The sequence below is a fragment of the Hypanus sabinus genome, chromosome 13 (assembly GCF_030144855.1).
Source record: "Hypanus sabinus isolate sHypSab1 chromosome 13, sHypSab1.hap1, whole genome shotgun sequence".
Taxonomy (NCBI): domain Eukaryota; kingdom Metazoa; phylum Chordata; class Chondrichthyes; order Myliobatiformes; family Dasyatidae; genus Hypanus; species Hypanus sabinus.
The window spans coordinates 77120385-77146980 of NC_082718.1; the positions used below are offsets into that span (position 1 = coordinate 77120385).

The window sequence follows — 26596 nt, forward strand, 5'->3', positions numbered from 1 at the left end:
ATCTATTCATTGTTGAATGCACATTTGCACTCCTCTGCGAAGTGCCTTGGCACATTTTCTTTTCTAGGTTAAAGATGTTATGCAACTAAAAAGTTGAAAATCCAATTTTAAGCTTACACCAACATTTGCACTGAAATAATCAACAGCTATTGTGTTCAAAGCATGTAAACTGCTGCCACAGAAAAGAAGCTGACAATATTTATGGATAAAACCTGTCTGGGAACATGACAGAATAAAACAATGACACCAGGTAATACCCAAGGAAGCTTAGACCTTCATTTTGATCAGCACACTTCCTGCTGGTGGAAAGTAAACAGTAACTTTTGGAACTTTATTTCCTTCCCTTTAAGGTTGTTCATGTTGTTTCTAGAAAGCATCCTGTAGTCTAATATTGTTGCAGGATAGACAAGGGAGCCTGTCTTCCATCATGTTTACTCTGTAATATTTAACCCAGAAATGTAGTTCATATATACAATGTGGAAATGTAAAATACAGTACATTAGCAGGTTAATATGATTTAAATTGCATTGGCATACATCAATTTCCCTCCACTAACATTCCATTAAAGTTATGTCTAAGAGATGTCTCTATACAGGTTGCAGCCACTCAGTGTCCGCAGATGGCAGAGACTTTCCCCAGAGAACCTTTGCAGTGGTGGCACCAGCTTTAACCTTTCCCTCATCTTGGAATGTCCCAGTTTACCCAAGTAAGTTATGGACAGCTCCTTACTACTTGGCCCATCAAATCACAGCAGTTCTTTGTATAGCTATTATGGTATTATAGTTAAACCCCCACCCTGCCCACCCATACTCTGTGTGTGTTTAGTCCTTCTCTAAAGACTTAAGCTAACAAAAACAGAAGAACAGGCTGGTACTCTGTTGTTGTACTATGTGAGTTAGCATTGTTGTGGTGCTGACTATCAGGTGAGATGACAAACTGCATCTTTCTCTGCATATTATTACCATATTTCCAGACAAATCTGGGAGCTTTCTCTGCTCACTTGCATCGTATTTATTCCCTGCTCTATTTCGGAGAAGCAGATTGCTCCATTGCTGTTAATGGGAACTTACTGTACACATTGGCTAATACGTTATCTAAATAAGATACAGGAGCATGATTGGGCCACTCAGCCCGTTGAGACTTCTCTATCAGTGCTCCCCCTCTCTGCTGTAAAGGGATGTACTTCTTTTCTGAGGCTGTGCCCTCTGTTCCTAGACTCTCCCACTATTGGAAACATCCTCTCTATATCTACTCTATCTAGGCCTTCCAATGTTTAGTAGGTTTTAATGAGATTCCTCCTTCATTCTTCTAAACTACACCAAGAACAGGCCCAGAGCCACCAAATGTCCCTCAAATGTTCATTCCCAGGATAACTCTCCTGAATCTCCTCTGGACCTTCTCCAATGCCAACACATCCTTTCTCAGATGTTGTGCCCAAAACTTCTCACAATACTCCAAAGTACCTCTGACCTTGTCTTATAAAGCCTCAGCATTACATCCTTGATTTTATATTCTAGTCCTCTTGAAATGAATGCTGACATTGCATTTTCCTTTCTTTCCACTGACTCAAGCTTCAAGTTAACCTTCAGGGAATCCTACACTAGGATTCCTAAGTTCCTTTACATCTCTGATGTCTGAATTTGCTCTCTGTTTAGAAAATAGTCTACACCTTTACTCCTTCTACCAAAGTGCATAGCCATACACTTCCATACTCTGTATTCCATCTGCCGCTTCTTAGCCCATTCTCCTAATCTATCCAAGTCCTTCTGCAGACTCCCTGCCTCCTCAACACTATCTGTCACTCCACATATCTTTGTATCTTCTACAAAATTGGCCACAAATTCAGAACTAACCCCTAGTTACTGGCAGCCAACCTGAGAAGGCTCCCTTTATTCCCACTCTTTGCCTTCTGTCAGTCATTCAATCTTCTGTCCATGCTAGTATCATTCCTGTAATACTATGTACTCTTGTTTGGCATAGACAGGTATATGGAGGAATTTAAGGTGGGGGGATATGTGGGAGGCAGGGTTTGAGGGTCGGCACAACATTGTGGGCTGAAGGGTCTGTACTGTGCTGTACTATTCTATGTTCTATGTTTTATGTTATTATCATGAGTAGCACCTTGTCAAAGGATTTCTGGAAATCCAATAAACAATGTCCGCTGACTCTTTGTTGTCTTTCTTGCCTGTTATTTCCTCAAAGAATTCCATTAGATTTGTCAAGCAATATTTCTCTTTTAAGAACTCATGCTGACTTTGACCTGTTTTACGATGTGCCTCCAAGTACACCAAAACTTCATCCTTAATAATGGGCTCGTAACATTTTGCCAAGCACCGAAGTTAGGCTAACTGGCCTATAAGTTCCTATCTTTTGCCTCCCTCCATTCTTAAAAAGTGGAGTGACAGTAGTAACATTGAATCGTTGGCTATAAAGTGTTCCAGGTTAATGTTAAAAATGTTATATGAAGTCCAATATGGGAGTATGCAGACCAGATAACATGCCAAATGTGTGCTTTATTTTCAAATTTACTTCAGATTTCTGAACGTGTTCATCACTCTCATCTGTTATCATATCTACTCTGGGAATAATGGGATTAGTGAACTGTGGGGGCAAGGAATTAAGAGCAGGAGTAGACCATCTGGCCTTCAAGCCTGCTCTGGCTATTCATCAAAATCATGGCCAATCTTTCACCTCAGCCATGTTTTCCAGCACTTCCCCAAAACTCTTGATTCTTTTATATCCAAATATCTATCAGTCTCTGAATGAATCTTCACAGCAGTCCAGGGAATTGAATTCCATAAACTCACTTTGCCCTGAGTGAGGAAACTGCTCATCTCAATATCTGCCCTATATTCTAAAACTTGGACTATTGGTTCTTGTTGCAATGAGCAACTGAAGCAAACCCAAGTGCAGGACACGGGCACGGAGACTGAGTTTGGATGTGTACACAGGCGTAAACGCCGAGCAGCAAGCAGGAGGGATCTTGACACAGAGCCCTGACTCAGAGAATCGGAGCCTCATAGGTAAACCTTGAAACTGGAGCTAAACTTAGAACAAACATTCTAAGTGATCGGGAAATGTAGTTTATTCACAGGAAAAAAAACCAAACTGGCAATGTGTGGCGGGAGGCGGACCCAAGTGCAGGACACAGGCATGGAGACTTGACATGGAGATGGACTTGGACTCAGAGCCTGGAACTGGACTTGGAGTCTGGAACTGGACTCGAAGTCTGGAACTGGACTCGAAGTCTGGAACTGGACTCGGAGCCTGAAACTGGACACGGAGCGACAAAACCAAACAACATCAGACAATTCGTATCGCAGCCTGGAGCAGCAGCAAATGGCCTGCAATACTCAGCCGGACACAAGATGACAAAAACCAAACAACATCAGACAATTCGTATCGCAGCCTGGAGCAGCAGCAAATGGCCTGCAATACTCAGCCGGACACAAGATGACAAAAACAAACAACAACAGACAATACGGATCTTGACACAGAGAAGCTCACGAAGACGGTCTCTGATTCTTGGCAGCTTGGAAGACGGTCCCTTATTCTTGGCGGCTTGGAACGATAGCCACACTGCTGAGGAGATGAACCAGCCACCAGTAAATGTAAGCTGGAGTTTTTATTTTGCCAGTTCGAATGAGGATCAGGTGCCCTAATCCAGGAGCCCAGTGGAACATAGGGAAAAGGAAATTAACTGAAAAGAGTAGTTAACGGACCAGACCATGACAGTTCTAGGCTTCGGCCAAGTGAACCATCTTCTCTGCATCCTGCCAGTCGAGCCCATTACATCATTTGTAAGTTTTAATGAGACCTCTTATTCTCCTTAACTCAAGAGAATGCAGACCTGTCTTTTCAGTCTCTCCTCATTTGGCAAACACAGGAGTCAATCTAATGAGTCTTCACTGCGTTCCATCTAAGGCAAATGTTTCCTTTGGGTAAACGGACCAAAACTAATATAGTAATTCAATGCATTCTCACCAAAGTCCCCATTTAATCGCAATAAGACTTCTTTACTCTTGGACTCTAATCCCCTCACAAATAAAACCAACCTACCATTTACACCCCTGACTACTTCCTGTATAAGGCCACCCAGGTCCCTTTGAACATCAATATTTCGAAATCTTTCAGTGTAGAAAATACCCTTGCTTTCCTGTTTTATACATTGAAGTGGATGACCTCACAATTTTCCTCATTACGTTCTATTTACCATGTTCTGACCCACCCTTGGCTAAATCTTCTTGTAGCCTCCCATCTAGTTTTATATCACTTGGAAATGACATTTGGTCCTCTCAGCCAATCCACTGACAGTTGGGACCCATGCAGCAATCCCTGCAGTATCAAAGTAGTAGTAGTAATAGTGCAATCATCCGAGTTGAGGATGATGTTCCCCTAAGGGTTGGCTAACTGGTGGGTCCGCAGGTCGCTGTAAAGGCTGATCCAGGATCTACATATTGTGGGTAAGAGTGAGTAATAGCTGTGGTTAGTGGCTGGGTCTTTTGGTTGTTCATCCTCTCCTTTTGTAGCTGCCACTGTTCTCTGTGGCACAGTGGAGATCATTCTCATGTAGCACAGTTCCCTCTTGAACAGATTTTCTCCAGGTGCATCTACTGAGTGCAATGGCTTCCCAAGTTTTAGATGTGACATTGAATTTCTTCAGGCTGATTTTGATATTATCTTTGAAACCTGTCTTTGACCTACTAGGGACTCACTGACCTTCCTTCAACTGGGAGTAAAGGATCTGTTTGGGGAGAGGTGAGTTCGTATCATAATCAGGTTTAATATCGCTGACATATGTCATGAAATTTGTTAACTTTGCGGCAGGAGTACGATGTAGTATATGATAAATTTATGAAAAAACTGAATTGTAGTAAGTATATATGTATATTAAATAGTTAAATAAGTAGTGCAAAAACAGAAATTAAAAAGTAGTGAGGTAGTTTTCATAAATTCAACATCTATTCAGAAATCAGATGGCAGAGGGAAAGAAGCTGTTCCTGAATCACTGAGTGTGTGTCTTCAGGCTTCTGTACCTCCTTCCTGGTTATGACAATGAGAAGAGGGCATGTCCAAGATGGTGGAGATTCTTAATAATGGATGTTGCCTTTTTGAGGCACCACTCTTTGAAGTTGCCTTGGATACTGTGGAAGCCAATAGCCATGATGGAGCTGACTAATTTTTACAACTCTCTGCAGCTTACTTTGATCTTGTACAACAGCCCCCCCCCCCCCAATACTAGACGGTGATTTGGACAGTTAGAATGCTCTTCATGATACATCTACTGTATAGAAAGTTTTGAGTGTCTTAGGGGAAATACCAAATCTCATCAAACTGCAAATAAAATATAGCTGCATTGATATGTTGAGACCAGTTTAGGTCCTCGGAGATATTGACACCCAGGAACTTGAAAATGTTCACTCTCTCCACCTCTGATCCCTCTATGAGGATTGATATGTGCTCCCTTTCTGAACCTATCCATCAGAGTTGGTATTGCTTTATCATGGTAGAGATACAGTATCAGCAGATCCATGATAGTCACAGCCTAATCTGAGAAAGAATGGTTTACTTACACTCTCTGCATCTGTTAAGCAATTCTCAGTCCATGCCAACACATTACTTCCTATTGCACCTGCTCTTTGCTTGTTGACTAGCCCTTATCAAAAGCAACAGGCTCGCCCTTACTAATCACATCACTAAAGTAAAATAGTCAAATGTAATTTTCCTTTCATAAATCCGTTATTCTTTTTAAGTTGTTCTGTTATTACATTCATCATTGCAGATTCCAGCATTTTCCCAACCTCCTATGTTAGGCTAAAAGGTTGGTAGTTTCCTGTTTTCTCTCTACCACCACCCCCCACCCCAGTTTCTCAGAGAGTGGGGTCACAATTGCCACCCTCCAATCCATAGGGGATCTATAGAATTTTGAAAAATGATTACTAGATCATTTGCGTTTCAGAAACACTCAGATGTATGCCATTGGAACCTTGGGATCTAATAGCCTTAAATCTCTCCAACTTCTCCAGTAGTATTCTGTTACCAATACAAATCTCCTTCTATTCCTCAATCCTCAATCTACAAGACCTCTAGTTTTCTACTAATTAGGGCAGTCTTTCTCTCTCACTTTATTATATTTCATTTTAACTTCTCCCATTATGGTATCTTAGAAACCCACATTTGCTCCCCTGGCCTTGTTTTCCTTTTTACATGGCCTTTGAAGATTTCCAACCCACTAGAAATGTTTTACAAACCACTCATGCTTCTGGACAGGGTGGCCGGGATTAAATGGACCAGAGGCCAGTTTGAAGTACTCCCGGGGGGGCCTTGTGACCCGACGCTGACCAATCGTCCCCAGTTGTGCCTTTGATTCCTTGGAGCTCCCTTCTGTCACACAGGAAGATTTATTTATTGTTGCAAGGTTCTCGTTTGTGGTGAAGACGTGTTGATTGACAACACCACGTGCCGCCAGGTATTGGCCATAAGTGGTGGACAGCCTTGCTGGAGGGGTGGGGGAATATTTCAGGCTTTAATTAAACTGCTGGGAGACAGTGCGCAGAGAGAGGGAGAGCGAGCAAGCAGAAAGAAGTCTGGTTTTGCAACATCCCTCGACGTTCTCAGGTAGAACTTTTCGATTATATATGCAGTACGCGCAATCAAAAAAAATCTAGTATTGAGCTGCCCAAGGTTTGTGAAAATTGTGCCCGGAATCAGCGCTGATAACTTAGCCCCGGCCGTAGCAAGGGAGAGATAATGAAGCGTTAGGTAGACGGTGTTCTCTGTGGCTGAGAGCAGCAGTCTGCCGGACCGCACCGGACTCAAGGGTGCTGTCCGCCTAATTGTCCCTCGACTTGAGGTTGGGCAGGTAGGTATCTGTGTGTCTGCAGGAGCAGTCTGTGTGCCGGCGCTCAGGCATACACGCTCTTGTGGGTTACATTCACACGTCCTGCTGATCTGTAACGAAGTTACTGCATTGCTGGAACGATGTAAATTACCGCTGTTTGGTACCACATTTATCAAAGCGCTCGGTTGAAATGGCACTTGATCGCTGTCTCTCAGTTTTGATCAGACTGCCAGAAGGAACGGTGGCTGTTTTAATGCAGCAAACAATGAGGAAGCCGAACCCCGACTCAATACAAACTCTTAACACCAGCACCTGTACTCGGAAGCACCGAGAATCACGGTATTGCTAAAGATATACTTTTTTAAACTATATTTAAAACCACATAATCTCCACTACCGATTAAAAGGTAAGAATGTTCGTCTGTTATAAATAGTTGTAAATTGTGTGCTGGGTTCGCCGATTTTAACAGTGGGTGGAATGTCTTTCTGCCTTTAATTTTCCGTAATTGGTCTGGAAACACAGGCGTGAGGGAAGTTGCATATGCAGGTCTGGACCGACGGATCAGATATCTCCCTGCCCAGGGGTTGAGTTGCTCCCGCTGTGAGTAATAATGCAGGGGAGGTCTGTTGTGGGGGCCCTTAATTTCCGCCACCAACCCAATTAGTGTCTGTCCTTGAAACTGCTCGCAGAGTGTTCCCAGTCGTTGCTCTCTGCGCAGAGGAGTGGAGGATGGTTGATGATATTTTTAAATTCTGTTTTTATTGAGATACAACGGGGAACAGACCCTTCTGGCCCCTCGAACCCCGATTTAAACCTTGCTTAATCACAGGACAATTTACAACTGTGGACTTCGGCGCTGCTACCTGTGCTGAATGGTGTATGTGTGCTGCCTTTTACCAACAGGGTACAGGCTGATGAACCAGCTTGTACTGTACCCTCACTCCCATTACCTTGGCCATTTTGTGCATCGTTCTCAAAGCAAACAGTGGACATTTGATTCGGGCTGCAGTTATTGGAGGCACCTTTAGACTGGATTGGAATAAGGGGAACCAAAGAGAAAGGTGCAGCTTGCCAAGCCCATCAGCTCTCCAATGGTTTAGGGACACTCCCATTCTCATTTCAATATCACTACTTGTTCTGAGTGAGGAATTTTACCTAGATACTGGTGAGCATGGGGGACATCGGTCTGGGCTTCAGTAAAGTATTTCAGCCCTATGACTTCTCAAATAAAACTGCTTGAGTTCCTCCTGCAGTAATTACATCCCCATTTTCATAGTGTTTTAGCAAGAGCTTCTCGCGGTGCGCTAACTATATCTCAAGTTGTTGTTTGTTGTCATTTATTATGTTTTATATCTTCAAAGCCCTTAACTGGCCACAATGATTTGGATTTTCTGAAAAGATCAATATCAATGTTCTTTTTAACCATGTTATGATGCTGGGTTAGATGATCCTGAGTGCCTGATTATCTGTGGGCTTTTTTTTAGAGGGTGCTTCAAATTATTTTACAATCCACACTTTCCATATTGTATTTCAGCTCCCTTGTATAATAGAATCAAAGCACTGACTCTTTCAAATGTAATCCATAGAGTCAAAATAAAATCTGAGAGGTAGTCGAATATAATTGACTAAAGTGCTGTCTTCGACTATACATAAATCTTAGAATTGTGTGAATGATTCCAGGATCTATTTAAAACTTTTGTTTCCAAACGTGAGTGACTTTACACTACTCAGAATGATAGTGGTATTCCTGCTGCTGCCTGTAAGGAGTTTGTACACTCTCCCATGACCATGTGGGTTTCCTCCCACAGAACATAGACATACTGGTTGGTAGGTTAATTGGGCATTGTAAATTGTCCCTTGATTGGGCTGGGATTAAATCAGGTGGTGCTGGGTGACATGGCTCAAAGGGCTGTATTTTAATAAATAAATAATATTTCCAGCAAAGCCTTGTCCTCATTATTGAGTAATCTTTTGGTGTCTCTATAACCAGACGTAACTTTGCATGTCCTGAAACCTTGCAGTTATTTCAGTTGAGACATTAGTCATTGAATCTTTAACCTGTGACATAGGAACAGAGGGAGGAGGTGCCCTTAATACTGGACATGTTCCATTCTAGGCATTGTTCAGACAAGTAGCTATGTTTTGAGATTTGGTATGCATTAATGTGTCACTTATTTATTAGTATCTCCTGTTGAAGTGGAAATCTGTCTCTGGTAACAAAATACCTGGAAAAAGTTACCTGTCAACTGGAGACTACCCACAGCAGCAGTGTATATTCAGCTGAGCCATCTTCCTCTTTAAGTACAAAGCTCTTAAGGCTTGTGGAGTTGCCCTGTCAGGAAAGGTCTACAATTTATTGTGCAGGAAGTAAAGTGAAGCTTTACTTGAAGAATTTTGTAGAACTTTATTCATAAATGGGTTGTCCCTAATGGAATAGATTGTATATAGCCCCGTTCATGAGGCCCATTCTCAGTGTAATTTTGGTGGGGAATGGCAGCTGTGACTTCAAACTATTCCACTGAATATCAAACTCATGTGAAATGTGCTTTTTCCCTGGTTTCTATGCTGTAGAAAGATTTGAATGAATTTTGTATGTTTTGCAGTTTGGAAAAGGAAGATAATAACATTGTTCCCCACATCCATGGAATTTTTTTTAAAAACACGAAGTTTCTTACATCACCTTTATATGCATAAAACCCAGTGGTGATTTGCTTTATCTGTGGCAGGAGAATCCACAGTGTATAATCCATGAGTTTTTTATAAAGACAAAATCTGAACTAACCTGCAATAAAATCTGTAGAAGTGACCCTTGAATAAAATTCCTCTCTACAATTATGGCCACAATTCAAGGTGCAATGTGAAAAGCATTTAATCCAAAGACATGGATGTAAAGTGCATGCATCTTTGAAAACCACCAAATCCATTAAGCTCCCATTTGCAATAACAGTGCAATCACTCAACTCAAGATAGAATTATTCCCCTATTGGGAAAATGCCTGTGTGTGACTGTGATTGTGGTGTGTCGTCACCACTCTTGAGGTCTTGGTTGGACTGCTGCTTGTCTGGAACTTGCCACCACGGGTGATCCTACCAGGAGCTAAGCTGCAGACGGCATCATTCTTGGGATCTCAGGAACTCGCAAGCCTCTTCACCGCGACAATAATGGTATTATTTGCACTTACACCATTTTACTATCCTATCATTCCTTCCAACTCCCCTCACTACTCACCCACAGACTAGGGGGCAGCTTTTAGTGCAGGGGTTCCCAACCTGGAATCCACAGACCCCCCCCCCCCAGGTAAGGGTAGGGGTCCATGGCATAAAAAAGGTAGGAAACCCTTTTTTTTAGTGGCTTCTTAACCTAACCACCCAAATGTCTTTAGCATGTGAAATAAAGCCAGAGGACCCAGAGACAAGGGGAGGCCAGGATTGAACCTGGGTCACTGGAGTTGTCAGATAGCAGCTCTGCTAACACTTTCCATTACAAAAAATAAAACAGTCTCTCCACTCCATGTCCTTGAAACTAAATTGTAATATTACCTAGAATATGGCTGGCTGGTGGCACAATGGGATCAGCGCCGGACTCCGGAGCGAAGGCTCCCGAGTTCGAATCCAAGTCTGGCCACCCCCGAGCACGTTTTCTATCCGTTTGAGCATCAAGCTAGCCACTTGGCCTCGTAAGTAAAAAAACAAGGGTGGAGTCAGGAGCGTTCGTATTGTAACCCAGTTAATCCGAAAGGAGACCAATCCTGACACCACACGCCAGACAAGAATGGCAGACTGTCTGGGCCGACATGCTAAAAAAAATCTAGTATATGCGGCACAAAGTAGGCCATGTGGACTAGTGGGCCCAAGTTTATTGTAGGCTTCAATTTGCATTAATGGTGGAGCCCTAGAAATTTGCAGTGAGCTCCAAGGTCCATTTGCTTGACTTGAACAATGGTTGCTCTTACTGCCTGCTCCCTGCTGTAAAGCCTTGTAGCTATGGCTTTTCAGGAGCTCATTTGGATGATGAGGGCTTCAACCTGACCACCCTTTCAGACACCAAGTTCCAAGTTCCCCATTACTTTCCAAGTGAAAATTCTTTCCTCAAACCCCTCCGGGCTTTCCAACATCACTCCTAAGTCCATCTCCCCTGATTCTTGACTCATTGTGAAGATAGTTATTTGCTTCCTGATCATCCTGTTAAATTTTCTACACTTCCATTTATAAATCCCCATCCAATCTCCTTTGTTCCAAACTTTTGGTAAAGTCTTAATTGGGAATAACTCAATAATCATAGGTAAGTTAGGCATGTCTGGGTGTCTAACACCAGAACACAAAGATAAAACCAGTAGAACAGTTGTAAATTGTTCTCAGTGAGTGTGAGCATTCAAACTGTTAGTGAACAATTTCCACCTGCTTGCTTGTTCATACTGTGAGATGTGCTTTTATTTTCTGGAGGGCTGGTGAGTGGGCTCCTCGTGATCCCCCCGTGCTTGGCCAGTTGTGTAATGAAGCGGATTGCAGGCTGTTACCAGCTGCAATGCTGTGTCCGACAGGCGTCCCTGGCATGTCGGGCTGCTGCAGAATAATAAGGAGCTGACTGCTGCTGAAGCACCACTGGCACAAGGCTGCATACTGCAGGGATCCACTGCTCTCTGCAGCTCTCTGGTGTAGAAACAAACAGAAGCAATTGAAAGAAGAATCTGCTCCTGAAAGTCTTTAACACTCGGACTCACCTGCCTTCTGAGGAGGACTGTGGTAATAACCTAAGTTTTAAAGCTTTTGAAAAACATATGGGGGAATAGTATCTGAGCCGACAGATGTAGATATATATTTTAATTTAAATTTTTGGGACTTTGATTTTTATGGTAGTTGGAGAGAGAGAGATGGTGCGATAGTTCAGTGTAGAAAGTGCTTGATTTTGGTTTGTGACTTGATTGAAATAATTATTGACTCCTTTTGCAGTGGGTATTTCACCTGCATAATTCAAATTGCAATGGGAATTTTACCTGCATAAATCCAATAGAGAAACTGTAACTAATTCTGATCACTCTATTTATCTTGCTACAGTTCTCCGACCAGTTCAATGGTATCCTGGCTCAGACCGAAGGATTGTTACTGTCCCTAGTGGTGTCAGGGTGGTTTAAAGCAGCTTCTAGCAAAGAGAAAGCTGATATTAGAAAATCACTGTGAACTAGACTGGGATTTGTTCTTGCTCTAGTGTTAAGGGCTGGGGCAGGTGAGAATTACTTCTAATTGAGAGAGACAGGGAAGGTCTTGTTTTACTGGGAAATGCTGCAGAAAGGGGTTGTATTCATTTTTTCATGAGGAGAACTGGGAGAAGGTGATTAACTCTGGGGGGGGATGGAGACGCTGGGAATCTTTGTTCTGTTGGGCAGATGGTCTTGTTTCAATGAGGAATATTGGAAGTTTGTTCTAAAATGAAGTGTTTGGAGTAAAGGTTTCATTCTGGGGAGCTGCTTGTTCTAACAGAGAATATTGAAAAGGTAGGGAGTACACTAAAGGACATGGTCGACTGGTGGGTGAGGTGGAGAGCAGGGGATCTTGCTCTGACAGTAGTCATGGAGAGAGATTGTCTTGTTGCCCCAAACAGGAATGGTTGAAATCCTGGTCTAGAGTGTGAGAATGGAAATCTTGTTGTGAGGGGAATAGCTTGGGAGAGAGAGGGGACCTGCTTGCTATTAATCTGAAGACTAGAAGTCTGATTGTTGCCTGGGTGGCGGTTTTATTTATGGATCCTGGGGCTTGCGGTCAGTGGTGAATTACAGGTCTAAATCTAGTAGCCAAGAATGGCATTCATTTTAAATTCACAACAGCTGACACGTTTAGCATGGGTAGTGTGTTCTGGAGACTTTATTCCAGTCTGAGGATGACAGAAGGTGCTAGTAAACAGAGCAAATGTGCCATTAACAAAACGGTGGGAATTGTCAGTTCAGTTTATAAAGAGGGTTTCCAAGAGTGTTCTGAAAATACCGAAGATCCGTTAAGAGCCAACATTTCAGTGAAGCACCATCACAATCACACCTACTGAGTAGCCTCACTCTCAAGCTTATTGTTATCTTTCAAATTACTGACTTGCCTTCTGTATATTTTCAGCATTCTGATTTCTATTTATTCTAAAAACATTGCAGCAAAATTGTAAGGTTGTTGTGATACAGCATCAACAAGATATAGCTGCTAAGGCTCTATCATAAACCCATGACCTCTGTCGTTTAGAAGTACAAGGCAGCAGTTGCATGGACCACTGTAGACTGCAAGTTCCCTTCCGAACTGTACACCTTCCTCACTTGGAAATTTGAAGCTGCACCACTGGGTTAAAATCCAGTACTGCTGATGTGCCTACTTCTCAGAGAGCAGTATGTCTCACGAAGCTAACTCACTGCCTCTTCTTGATGGCAATTGGAGAAGAGTATTAAATGCTGGCCTCGCTTGCAACATCTGTCCAGGATGGAAAGATTGTCTTATCATGAGAAACTAAAGAAATTAAATCTATATTCTTTTCAAATTTGGAAGAATGGTGGTGATCTTATTGAAACAGATAAGATCCTGAGGTGGAATGGTAGGATAGGTGTCGAAATATTTCCACTAAAGGGAGAATCTTACATGATGCAATATCGTTAGAAGATTTGGTGGGGCAGGGTGGGGGGGGGGTAGTTGCAGTGGAGATCCAATAAGGAGGTTGATGAGAGATTGAGTGCTATGAGGAATTGGCGCAGAAGATTCAGATGCGAGCACCTGCAAGGCAGAAAATTGCAGAGCTGCTTCGCCTACTGTGAGAAGAGGCCACTAATCCTGTAGTTCTATCCTGCTGTTTGACACTCTGCTGCTAGTCAAAAGATCCCAAATTCTTTCAATCCCTCTTAGGAATTGAATAAGATCTGTCCTCATTCTTCTATGTTGCAAGGAATGCAGGCCCAAACAATTTATTCTTTCTTGGTGGGATAATCCCTGATGAAGCCTTGAGCAGAGTTATACTGAGTTTGAGGGTCTGAGTGGCCCTGCCTGCTCCTAATTTCCGAACTTCTTAAATGAATAAAAAATATTTTGGCTCAACCAACATAACTTGTTTATTAAAATAACATAAATCTACAGCATATTGTTAATGCTGTTCTAGGAACTGCTTTAATTTGTGTGAAATGAAGGTAAAATAGATTACTGCAAAAGAAGAAGGTATGTGACTGGGCTGCAAATGTTTAGACCCGTATTTATTTTATTCCTCTCCTCCAGTGACAGGAAGCAGCAGCTAGGAAACTTGACAGTCTGAAAATTGCCACAACAATTCTCGAAGCTCTTGGTGGCGAAGCTTATTGGAGTGTTGCTGTGTCACACTGCTGTGCTGCACACTTTAAATCATTAAACAGGCTCTGCTCACCGTGAAGTGATGAAGTTTGAAGATAGCAGACCCTCAGGATTTGGATTGGCATAGCTCCCACTCACCCTGGCTGGCTCGCACGTTTGAGCTGGGCTCAGGCTGAGGAGTTAAAAGTTTCCTCTGCAATCCATAAAGGGCCAGATTTAAATAAGAAATACTCCCAAATTGCTCACTGGGCAACAGAAAATGATCTGTATTTGTCACTGAAAAGGCTCAGCAGTGATGAGATTTCTGAACCCTAGTGTAAACAAATATTAGCTTGAAACAAGTGTCCCTACAATTGATGCACCCGGTAATGAAGCAAGGTTGGAAGCTGGCTGAAGGTGTTAACGTATTTACAGCTGTTGGACTGGGAAAAGAGTTTAGAGGAACCTGCTCAGTAATACTAATTTCTGCAGGTGCTGTAAACTGTGTCTGCTTTCTCTGTGTTTGGTGGTTGTTTAGATTTACTGTGAGATACTTTTGGGTATCCTTTTGTCAGTGTCAGTGGCTATTTATCTATAATGTATCTATCATCCATGGAGACATAGAACATAGACAAGAGAAAATCTGCAAAAATCCAAGCAACAGACACAAAATGCTGGAGGAACTCAACAGGCCAGGCAGCATCTATGGAAAAGAGTAAACAGTCGAAGTTTTGAGCCAAAACCCTTCAGCAGGACTGGCATAGAACATAGAAACAGGCCCTCGGCCTATCATGTCTATGCTGATCATCAAGTACCCTGACCCTTTTAACAGCGCTTAGCCTGTAGTCTTCTGTGCCTTGGCAATGAGCGTGCTTGTCCAGATGCTATGAGAGTACCTGCCTTCACATTCTCCATGGGCAGCGCATTCCAAATGTCACCATACACTGAAAAAAATATACTTCTCAGATTCAACTTATCATCTACCCTAAACCTAAGTTTTAGACACTACTGCCATAGGAAGAAGTGTTGTACCACCTACCCTATCTACTGCTCGTAATATTGTATATCTGTATTGGGTCATCCCTCTGCTTGAAGAAAATTATTCTGTACCTCCTCCAACAGAAATTTTCCCTCCCGGTGAAGGAATCAGAAACAGGTTTATTACCTTTGACATACTGTATGTAGTAAGATGTGTTGTTTTGCAGCAGCAGTACAGTGTGATAAATAAATAGTGTAGAAAGAGCAAAATACAGAGGGGAGTGTTCATGGGCTCATCGAAGCTTTAGAAATCTGATGACACAGGGAAAGAAGCTGTTCTAAAACATTGACTTGGTGCCTCTAGGCTCTTGTACACTTCCACATCATGACTACCGAGCCTTGGAGGTGACTGAGGAAAAATAGCTTCTCACATGTGCCAGTTCTCTCTGAGGGTAAGTTGCAGGTGGTGTAAGACACATGGAAAGAAAAAAGGCTGGTGAGGCTCGGGGGCAGGAAGAAGAGAGAGTTCAGATCATGCAAATGATCTTGTTAACACCACAGCAAGTTTCCCCAAACTATCTCTGCTTGTATTATAACTATATTATCTCTACTTGCATATAACTCTCTGTGCCACAAGTGGAGACACAAGATCTTAAATTATTAATTTTCTATTATTTTTATTTTATAGTCCCTCTCCCTTTACTCCTCAATTTGGGTGGCAAGGTGAAGATGTGTCTCTACCAAAGGAGGTGCAAGCCACTCACTCCTTCCCTCTGCTAACCCACAGGTCACTCTTGGGCAAGGTGTAGCACCCCCCACCCCCGATCAGGGTCACGTGAAACCATGGGAGCAGCTGGTATATGTTCATATGAGCAGCTGGTGTGTATCACAAATTCTGGTTATGCAACCACTGACGCCAGGCAGACAATCTAAGAAGAGTATTGATAATGGCAAGGGTTGCCATCTTGTAATGATACTGACAGAAGAAGGCAATGACAAACCACTTCTGTTGCAAATTCTGTTTATGTTGATCATCATGTACCCTGGTCCCTTTTAACAACACTTAGCCTGTAGTCTCCTGTGCCTTGGCAATGAAGGTGCTTGTCCAGATGCCAAAAACAATCATGGTCATGGATTACCCACATCATTCAACATGACACATAATGAATGAACGAATCCCTGAGCCACTGCCTCAGCCTTCAGGCTCCAGTGTTAAGCTAATTAGCTGGATAATTACTTTCACCTTTTTTCCTTCAGTGAAGATGGGGGACTCCTCCCCCACATCATTGAGAGATTGTATCTCGACAGTGCTTCTCCCTATAGATGCTGCCTGGCCGGCTGCATTCCACCAGCATTTTGTAGGTGTTGCTTGAATTTCCAGAATCTGCAGATTTCCTCGTGTTTGCCCATGATTGGGTTTGTGCACCTAATTCTAAGCTGGCCTGTCCCAGGCCTACTCAATCAGTTGATTTTACTTCTTAATTTTTGCTGGCTGTCCTTGAATAGGAAACAGTGGAATTACAACAGCTCTTTGTGCCCTGACAAGCAATGAATTGTAAGAACTCTACACTCTACCCCAAGCTAAAACAGGTTTGCTTTAACACAACATAATACTGACACCTTGTGAAGCCAGAAAGTCTAATGATGAAAATTTTCAAACAAAATCCTTCAAATTATTTTACTGACAAATTCCTCTTCCCAACCCATCATGGGTAAAACCTTCCCAACCATTAGAACATCTACATGAAATGCTGTCGCTGGAAAGCAGCATCCAGAGGCCATGCTCTCTTCTTGTTGCTGCCATCAGGAAGAAGTTACAGGAGCCTCAGGACTCACACCACCAGGTTCAGGAACAGTTACTACCCCTGATCCATCAGGCTCTTGAACCAAAGGGGATAACTTCACTTGCCTCATCACTGAAGTGTTACCACAACCTGTGGGCTCACTTTCAAGGACTCGTCATCTAATGCTCTCAATATTTATTGCTTATTTATTATTTTAATTGTTTATTTCTTTTTATATCTGCACAGTTTGTTGTCTTTTCCACATTGGTTGAAAGTCCAGTTGGTGCAGCCAATCATTAATTTTGTTATGGTTATTATTCTATTATGGATTTATTGAGTATGCCCACTAGAAAATGAATCTCAAGGTTGTATATGGTAACATATATGGACTTTGATAATAAATTTACTTTGAACTTCTGCATTCTTCCCTTTTTCTCATTCTTGCCTGGGTTCCATGGCTGCTGGGAGTTCTCCTAATAGACTGCCACGTAGCAGGGAAGTGAAAGATCCCAGCTTAGTGATACCTTGTCCCCAGTCGGTGTTCCCTCAGGCACCTACCAGATGGAAGTCTCTAGTCAGATGTATTTGTGGTGCCATTAGATGATTCACCCAATCCCAATGATCGAGAAGTTGGGGGAGGGGGTGTCTCACTGAACTAAATGGATAATGCTACTTCTGCTGGTTGCATTTACAAAGGCCAGACACTTTCAGAGTTAATCAAACTATGTTGTAGTGTAAGTAGAGCATGAGCCAATAGAGCACACCAAGCAATGTGATAATAAACAAAGAAATCCTCTTTTCAGTCAGATTGAATCAGCAGTGAATATTGGCCAGGAGAGTACAGATAACTAAAATCAAAAACTGTTGATGCTGGAAATCAAAGTAAAAACAGAAAATGCCTGAAACACTCAGTAGGACAGGCTGCAGCATTAAATGTTTTTCTGACCTGTTGAGTGCTTCTTTTATTTCCCATTTACATTTTCAACTACTTATAAGTTTTCACCCCCTTCAGAATACCATCACAGGAATGTTTACCTCCGTTTAACAGAAGAGATCGGACCCTTAATAAACAAAAAACACAGCACCACCTTAACATATTGTGGTAAACTATGTATACCTGTCTGGACATGCCCCTCTGCTGACTGCTCCTGTGGCTCCTCCCACAGACCCCTGTATAAAGGTGATTGGGGCACTGCTCCTCCCTCAGTCTCCGAGATGTCGTGCTCCCTTTTGCTGCTAATAAAAGCCTATCATTCACTTCCAGTCTCCGAGAGTTATTGATGGTGCATTACATATACCGCTGTTTATTTACGTCTGGGCAGTATAACTGCACTATCCTCAAGCAATAAGCAGGACCTCATTTAAATTGAAAGACCAAGATGCTTGATTTGAAATAAGACCATTTTTTTCCCATATGAATAGGTTCCAATCAGTTGGTGTAAACTTAGAGGGCTGAATGGCCTGTTTCCATGCTGTGCAAGACTGTGACCCCATTTACTGATATCGGGCAAGGACACTTGGAGCTGTTATATATCCTGTTGCACGTTTGCAGTATGGATCTTACAAGTATAAGCCAGACAAAACCCCCTCCACACCTAACAGGGCTCTGGAAGTTTGAAATCAATGTGACATCATAAAAATGAGTTGAGTTTGTTTTTAACCTGACAATATATGATGGAGAATGACAACATCTATCAAATTGCTGAGAGCTCCTGTTCTTAATGTAAGTGGCCAATAGTACAAATGGTAAGTAGTGGAGTATATTGCTTTGAGTGCCTGGAATATGATTCTTGGCCGGTGACTTGCAGTGCCATTAGTGTTCCAAGTAATTACGCTCTTCATCTTTTTACTGCTAAAATGTCAAAATAGCAAGAGCTTTCCTGCTTTCTGTGAAACAAGAGTTGTCACAGCAGCATTAAAGGTTATATAAAAAATCATTGTTCTATTGCAAATAATGATTTAATCACAGAGTGACACTTTTTTTATTGCTGCAATTTTTTTCCTGTCACATAACCTTGCCAAAAACACATCTTAAAGATGAAATTTTTAATACTAAGACTGAAATGAGGGTTGCTGGAGCGGAGTGATTGTGGCTACATAGAGAGCTTTCAGTGATCTTCAAGTTCAAGTTCAATTTCTTGCCATTCAACCATTCCCATGTATACCACCAAATGAGACTAAGTTCCTCTGGACCAACATGCACAACACTATTCAAATAACTGACATATAAGACATTAAGTAATATTACCACAAATTATAAGGTACGTATACACACGATACAAGTTTAAACAGTAAGCAGTATAATGGTAACTTAGGATAGATTAAGACAGACACTTCTGTCAACATCAGGTCAAATATCACTAGCTCAGGGGCTCCTGTGCAATATTTCTTGATGTGAATGATCTTGGGAGTCCAATATTGGTTGGGTTCAATTATATTAAGTCCATTTATCTTTGGTTTGGAATATATTGAATTTAGAATCCTGTAATCTTGAATGCAGAAATGATGAAATGTGGAAAGGATGTTTCCTATAGTGGAGGAGTTTAGGACCAGAGGGCACAGTCTCAAAATACAAAGATGTTCCTCTCAAACAGAAATGAGGAGGAATACTTTAGCGAGAGGGGGATGAATCTATGGAATTCATTGTCGCAAATGGCTGTGGAGGTCAAGACATTGGTTATATTTAAAGAGAGGTTAACTTTAATGTGTCAAAGGGGAGAATGGGGTTGAGAGGGATAATCATCCATGGTGGAATGGCATATCAGACTCAATGGGCCAAATGGCCTAATTCTGCTCCTATGTCTTATGGTCTTATAGAAACACTATCATTTTGTGCAAATTTGAGATAAGAACAATCAGACTGAAAGATTGATGATGCATCAAAACTTACCAAGACTGGTAAATTATATGACATAGATCATTGTTTGGTGGATTTCATAAGTGGCACTGTTACTTGTACGTCTTTGTACATCCCTTCTGTGGTGCTATCAGAATCTTCCTGCGATATGATTATTGAAAGTTTGCATAGCAGCATTATAACCTAATTAAATTTCCAGGACACCTCACATATAAAATATGCCTGGATATACACGTGAAGAGTCCTAACCTAACATGAGAATGGAGCAAGAGCTGGGAACTGATCAAATAATCAAATACATAGCTCCTCTATTGGGTGGTTTTGACCTGATGGTCAAATGTTCTCCAGTTATAAATTTAACTGAAACTGAGCAGGTAATATCCAAATCGGAGATTGCTGGAGGCATCATCTCTGAGATATCAAACTGGGTCCGTGTGGGTGTAAAAGATCTTGTGGTACTATTGGCAAGGCATGAGATCTTCCACAGTCCTGCCAATATTCTTCCATCAAGTAACAGGCTTATTTACAATGTGTGGGATCTTGCTTTGTGCTTTTCTGTCACTTTTCTTGACATAATTGCCCAGATCATCCGTACAACTTGCATATTTATCTACATGTGGTGCAGTTTTGAAACTGGTTCCTCACTGAGCTCTTGCAGAATCTCCTGCTTCTGCAACCACCAAACCAGGAAGCGATTAGATCTTTTAGTATGTTTGGACTGCCAAAATAAGGGAGGCCTCTGGCTGAGAGACACTAGAAAGGAAGAGGAGTGGGAGGGAAATAAGGATGTGATGCAGCCCTTTCCAATACTAAAGGAATATGCATTAGCAACGACAAGACTTTTGGCTCCAGTGTATACTATAGTAACAGAGCAGAGGAGATGCTTGCAAGGAACGGGTAGAGAGATGGAGCTCAACTGTGTTACATTTTTAAATAAATAATTTTCAAGAACACTGTACCCACATGATTAGGTGTCAGTTTTAAATAACATCTTTTTCTTCTTCCCATTGTGCATTATACACATTTCTCCAGAGATTTAAACTCTATTTAGGAGATTTGCTTCTTCTGCTGTTGGAGATTGAGGACTGAATTCATTGGAGAATTGAATCCAATCTCAGTGTGTGGAACTAGCAGTATAATGTTCCGCACTGAGGAGCTGTCAACTCAATGTTCAAAATGTGTCCAATGGGATTGCATAGACTCATTTAGATGTGGAGATGGGACTGTTTTCAATGTTATGATTTATTTCCTGTGCCTTTTTCCTATTGGATTTCTTGCATGTTATAAGACCAGTCAAGGGGGAGGTAGGTGTTTCTAACAATGTGTTCTTGATATTATTATTTTGGATGTTTATGGGGAAATTAAAACAGGTAATGAGATGTTTTGATCATTGTCTCCAGCTTGCTATTAGTGTGCTTAGTATTTGCTGCCCTGGTGAGATTAACTGATTAACTGAGGCAAATACTTCATATCTGTGGTATTTTCCATTCTAGGGAATTATTAACAGGCAAATCTGTAATTTCCTCTGGTGCCATAATGGTTTGGGTAGAAACCAGACTATAGCAATTAAAATATAGCACAGTACAGGCCTTTCAGCCCAAAATGTTGTGGCAGCCTATATAAACTTGGTCCATAATCAATGTAACCCCTCCCATCTACATAGCCCATAATCCTCCATTTTTCTTTCATCCATATGCTTAAGGGACTCTCGAATGTTTCTCATGCATCAGCCTCAACCACCATCTCAGGCACTTAACACTCTCTGTGTTTTAAAAAAAAATCTACTGCTGATATCTCCCATAAACGTTCCTCCACACACCTTAAAGGGATGTCCTCTGATATTAGCCATTTGCTGCCCTTGCAGAAGAAAAAGTCTCTGGCTGTCCACTTGATTTGTGTCTCTTATCATCTTGCACAACTCTTATCAAATCACCTCTCATCCTCCTTCTCTCCAAAGAGAAAAGCCCTAGCTCACCTATATGCATAAAACATGTTCTCTCATCTGGGCAGCATCCTGGTAAATCTCCTCTGCACCTTCTTTAAAGTTTCCACATGCCCCGTTGTAGCCTACAACACTAATCTACACCGTCCTCAATGCCACCAACCTTTGTGTCATCCAGTTCCTCATTTAAGAATAGGGATTCCAGAACAGATCCCTGTGAAACACCTCCATGGACTCCAGGCAGAATACATTCCATCTACTACACCCTCTGCTTTCTATGAGCTAGCCAATTTGGAAAGCGTGCTGTTAAGTTTTCATGAATCCCATCCCTTATGACTTTCTGGATAAGCACTCCATGAGGAATTTTGTCAAATACCCTTACTAAAATCTATGTATACCACGTCCACCGCTCTGCCTTCATCAATTTGTTTTGTCATTTCTTCAAAAATGTCAATCAGGCTTGTGAGGCATGACCTACAGACTGTCACCAATAAGACTGTGCTTCTCCAAATCCTGTCCATGAGCTTGCCCATTACTGATGTAAGATTGTTTGGTCTATAATAACCAGGATTATCCTGTTTATTTTTCTTGATCAAAGCTACAACTTCTGCCATTCTCCAGTGCTCTGGTATTACTTGTGTGGCCAGTGAGGATGCAAAGACCAGTAATCTCTTCCTTTGCTTCCCGTAGTAACATGGGATATATCCTATCTGGCCCTAGAGTCTTATCCTAATGTTTTTCAATAGTCTCTGCCTCCTTGTATAACCTCAACATACTCTCACAGCTTGTTGAGATATCTCTCACAGGTGGACACTGAAACAAAACATTCATTAAGCATCTCCCCCACCTCTCTCTGATTCCAGCTACATGTTTCCCCCTTTATACCTGAGCATCCTATCCTCACTTTAGTTATCCATCTGTTCTTCATGTATGTGTAAAACATCTTGTGGTTCTCCTTAAAGGTACTCACCAAGCCCTTCTTGTGTCCTCTTCTAGCTCTCTCCTGTCCCTTCTTAAGTTCCTTCCTGGTTACCTTATAACTCTTAAGTGCCCTGTCTGATTTTTACTCCTATTCCTTAAGTATGCTTCCTTCTTTCCCTTAACTAAATGTTCCACATCTTTTGTCAATCGTGGTTCCTTCATTTTCTCTGTTTTAGTAGGACAAACCTATCCAGAATCCTATGCAGGTGCTCCCTAAGCAACCTCTGTGTTTCTGCTTGGCATTTCACTGAGAACATCTGCTCCCGATTTATGTTCCAAATCACAAGATCACAAAACAAAGGAGCAGAAGTAGGCCATTTGGCCAATTGAGGCTGCTCCACCACTCCACCATGAGATAAACTATTCTCCCGTCTAGTTCCAATTTCCGTTTTTTTTCCCCATATCCCTTGATACCCTGACTATTAGATACCTGTCAATCGCCTCCTTAAAAACCCTCAAGGATTGGGCCTCCACAGCTGTATGTGGCAACAAATTCCATAAATCTACCACCCTCTGGCTAAAAAAAATTCTCCTCATTTCTGTTTTGAATGGGTATCCTCTAATTCTAAGACTGTGACCTTTTGTCCTGGACTCACCCACCAAGGGAAACAGCCTTTCCACATCTACTCTGTCCAACCCTTTCAACATTTGAAATGTTTCTATGAGATCCCCTCTCATTCTTCTGTACTCTAATGAATGCAATCCAAGAGCTGATAAACGCTCCTCTTATGTTAAATCATCAAATCATACATCAAATAGGCTGCATAATATCATAATCATTAGTTGTCCCCCCCCCCCCGCAAATTAAATCCTCCCACTCCTATCCTTCACCATGGCTATGCTAAAGGTCGAAGAGTGTAGTCACTACCTCCAAAGTGCTTGCCTCCTAAGAGATCTGTCACCTCACCAGTTCATTAGTTTGAGTAGTACAGAAGGAACTGGATTGAGGGAAAGGTTCACCTTCCTCTTGTCTTTTCTCTAATTCCTTGAGCATCCATCATACAGTACAGGAACAGAGATCAAATGGTTTTCCAATAAGCACCATGCAGAAGCTTCATGTTTGTAGTCATCAGGCTGTGCATCCGCAATAAAATTAAAATTTCACTAAAGACAGATAAAACCCTTTTGACATTAAACGGATTAAAGACTGACAGGCACTTTTTTTCTGCTTCCATTGCAGAATAATACAGTTACATATCAGGAGAAAGAAAAATGAAAGGAATAGCTTCCAGTCATAAAACAGAATCATAAAAGACTGAAGATTGAGACATCCATTTGTAAAATTCTGATTATAATGCATGGTTGCTTCCCTGTCAGTGATGACAGGACACTTTGTTTTACTGAGTCTGGTTGAATTTTGTAAAACTCCCTCCCATCTCACTGTGTTCTTGAGATTTGGAGTTGTGATTTTCTTTTGTAGAATCCATGTACCCCATTCATCTCAATTCCTATGAAGCGTTCCAACTTGATGATATCCACTCCACCACTGTGTCTTTGCCAACCACGTACTGACCCCACTTGCCTGCTCTAATCCCTCAGTGCCTTGCTTGTTCAAGTATCAGCTTCAGTTTCTTTCCTCCCACATATGCTTCTTGACCTGCTGAGTTCCTCCAGCAGATTGTTTATTCCAAATTCCAGCAGCTGCAGTCTTTTGTATTTCCTCTTAAATGTTGTTCCTGTTTCTACCTCCACCACCTCACGGCAACACATTACAGATATCAGCTACTCTAGTGTGAAAGAATTATCCCTTATGCCCCTTTTTAACCTCCTCCCTATGTCCTTGAGTTTTCAATACCCTACCATGGGAAACAGGCTAGCTATAAATATAATTTTATGTATTGTACCTCTATCATGTGATAAGTCTCCCTTGCACCAGGATAAAGGATTATGCCTATTGAATCCTTCCTTACAACTCAAGCCTCCATCACAGGTAACATCCTTCGCTGCACCCTCTCTAGCTTAATCACATTTTACTTAATCGTTCCTGTAGTGTGGCAACTAGAAATGCACACAATTCAAGTGCAGTCCAACCTAACTCCAATATGAGTTAAATTTGAGCTATGTGTGTAATATTGACAGGATGAAAGTTCTAAATAGATTTACTTGTTTCTTGCAGGCACAGCTCTCTCTCAGCAAGTTTCCAGCCATGACTAACACTGTATTTGGGAACAATACAACCCGCTGGGTCTGCCCTAATGACCGACAGCTCACTCTCAGAGCAAAGTAAGCTTCAAGATTTTCTCAGTCTTAAGGAAATGCATGTGTAAGCCTTGGAATATTATAAAGCGAGTTGGTTTAAACATCTTCCCTGTTTCTGCTGTATTATTTGGTTGCATTGCGCCCAAAACTATCATAATCAAATCCAGCTCATTGCCTGTGCATCAGTCCATTATAGCTGTAATGCTCTAAGCCATTTTCATACCTCTACTTCAGTCTGCCCTGTGGTTATCTCTAAATCTGAATCCATTCCTTGCACAGCCTCAGATTTGTAGGCTACAGGGCAATCGTTAACAGGCAGATTTCCTTTGCCTTCTACTGTTATGTGAAAACACTAAAGAGCTTCAGGCTGTGGGTACTGAGCATACCTTTAAAATTGTTACCAGTTGTGCTCCTGCCATTGTGGGTTGAGATTCTCAGTAGCTGTCCACACTAAGCCGGCTCCTCCCTAGCCACTGTCTTGCTCACAGTGATACAGCAGCCGCTTCCCTTGATGACTGGTCTGGCCCCACACTGTGCTGTAGGACGGCTTGAAGCGGGAAAGTGCTGAACTCTGGTGATATATTAAGAGTGAGTAGCTGGCAAATTGGGAATTCAGTTCCACTGAGAACTTCGGGTCAAGAAATATACAGTGAGCCCCTCACAAAATTGGGTGCAGGCTACCCCAGATCTCTGGGTTATTGAATATAAGCCCTTTGAGGTGTAGACAGTTGATCTACTGGACATCTGCAATACTTCCCTAGGACAGTAGTTTCCCTCAGATACAAGACACAAATACATTTGGATCTCTATGCAACTGTTCATAGTGTTAGAGCAGATCTCCTGGGGTCCTAGCACAGAAGACACTAGATCTCTAGAATGGTTAACACCACCTGGAGGTCAGACTGTTTTAATTCCTCTGGAATACGAAACAGAGAGGGCAGATGATTGCATGATTTCAATTTTACATTCCAGAAAGGTTCGAAGCGAGGGTTTGTGTTGCTCCATTTTAGGTAAGGACATTTTCCTGCAGCTTGTACAGAAATGGATTCATATTTGATTCACACCATTGCTTCACTACGCTTGAGGATTCAGATCTGCTTTAAAACCTAACGCGGATGCAAAGACATGAACTGCTAATTTTGACACGTGTCCCAGAAATGACTGCTGCCATTTTTAGCAGGCCAGCATTTAGTTTCTTCTAACTACACTGGCATTTTAATGCAGATGGGGATCTTTGTGTTGTTGTGACTGTAACCTTTCCATAATTAGTGCACTCTGATGTCTCAGCAAGACCATGGATAATCCCATTCACTATTTAATAGATTCCAGATGATCAGTGACTGGGAGATACTTGATTGCACATGGACTTCATGTTTGTTAACCCAAAAAAAATTGTACTGCGTGGTTGTAAGCACAGTCATGCCTGTTTAGTCACCAGTGTTGTATTGCCATTAAAACTAATCCTGCAACCATGCTGCATGGTTTTAATCAAAAGTCATAAATGTAATCAATGTTGCATGATCTTGTGTGTTTTAGTGCCTGACACTAAGATAAAACCAGTTTTGGATTGGGGAGTTGAGTCCTGACATTGAGTAAAAGACAGGCCAAGGTACTGGATCTGGGATCTGAAGTTCAGTGTGGAAATGAATTTGAAAATGAGTGCTTTCTTTAAAGTAATTGGGGAGATTTACTGATTGGATGGTAAAAGTTTGAATGAAAACAGCAGAAGTG

At 41.8% G+C, this 26596-nt stretch overlaps 1 protein-coding gene across 6 annotated transcripts in view; it reads left to right on the forward strand.

The window, feature by feature from the left end:
* Positions 1-26596, forward strand: part of rph3ab (rabphilin 3A homolog (mouse), b) — a 269820-nt gene that overhangs the window by 72611 nt on the left and 170613 nt on the right. For 4 of the 6 annotated variants that reach the window (XM_059987939.1, XM_059987936.1, XM_059987940.1 and 1 more), the window contains exons 1-2: positions 6494-6618; positions 24783-24889. In XM_059987939.1, the coding sequence (XP_059843922.1) occupies positions 24813-24889 (77 nt within the window). In that variant the 5' untranslated portion in view covers positions 6494-6618; positions 24783-24812. Of the gene's footprint in view, positions 1-6493; positions 6619-7064; positions 7181-24782; positions 24890-26596 lie in introns of those variants that run through there. The other 2 variants (XM_059987938.1, XM_059987937.1) reach the window with 2 other exon arrangements.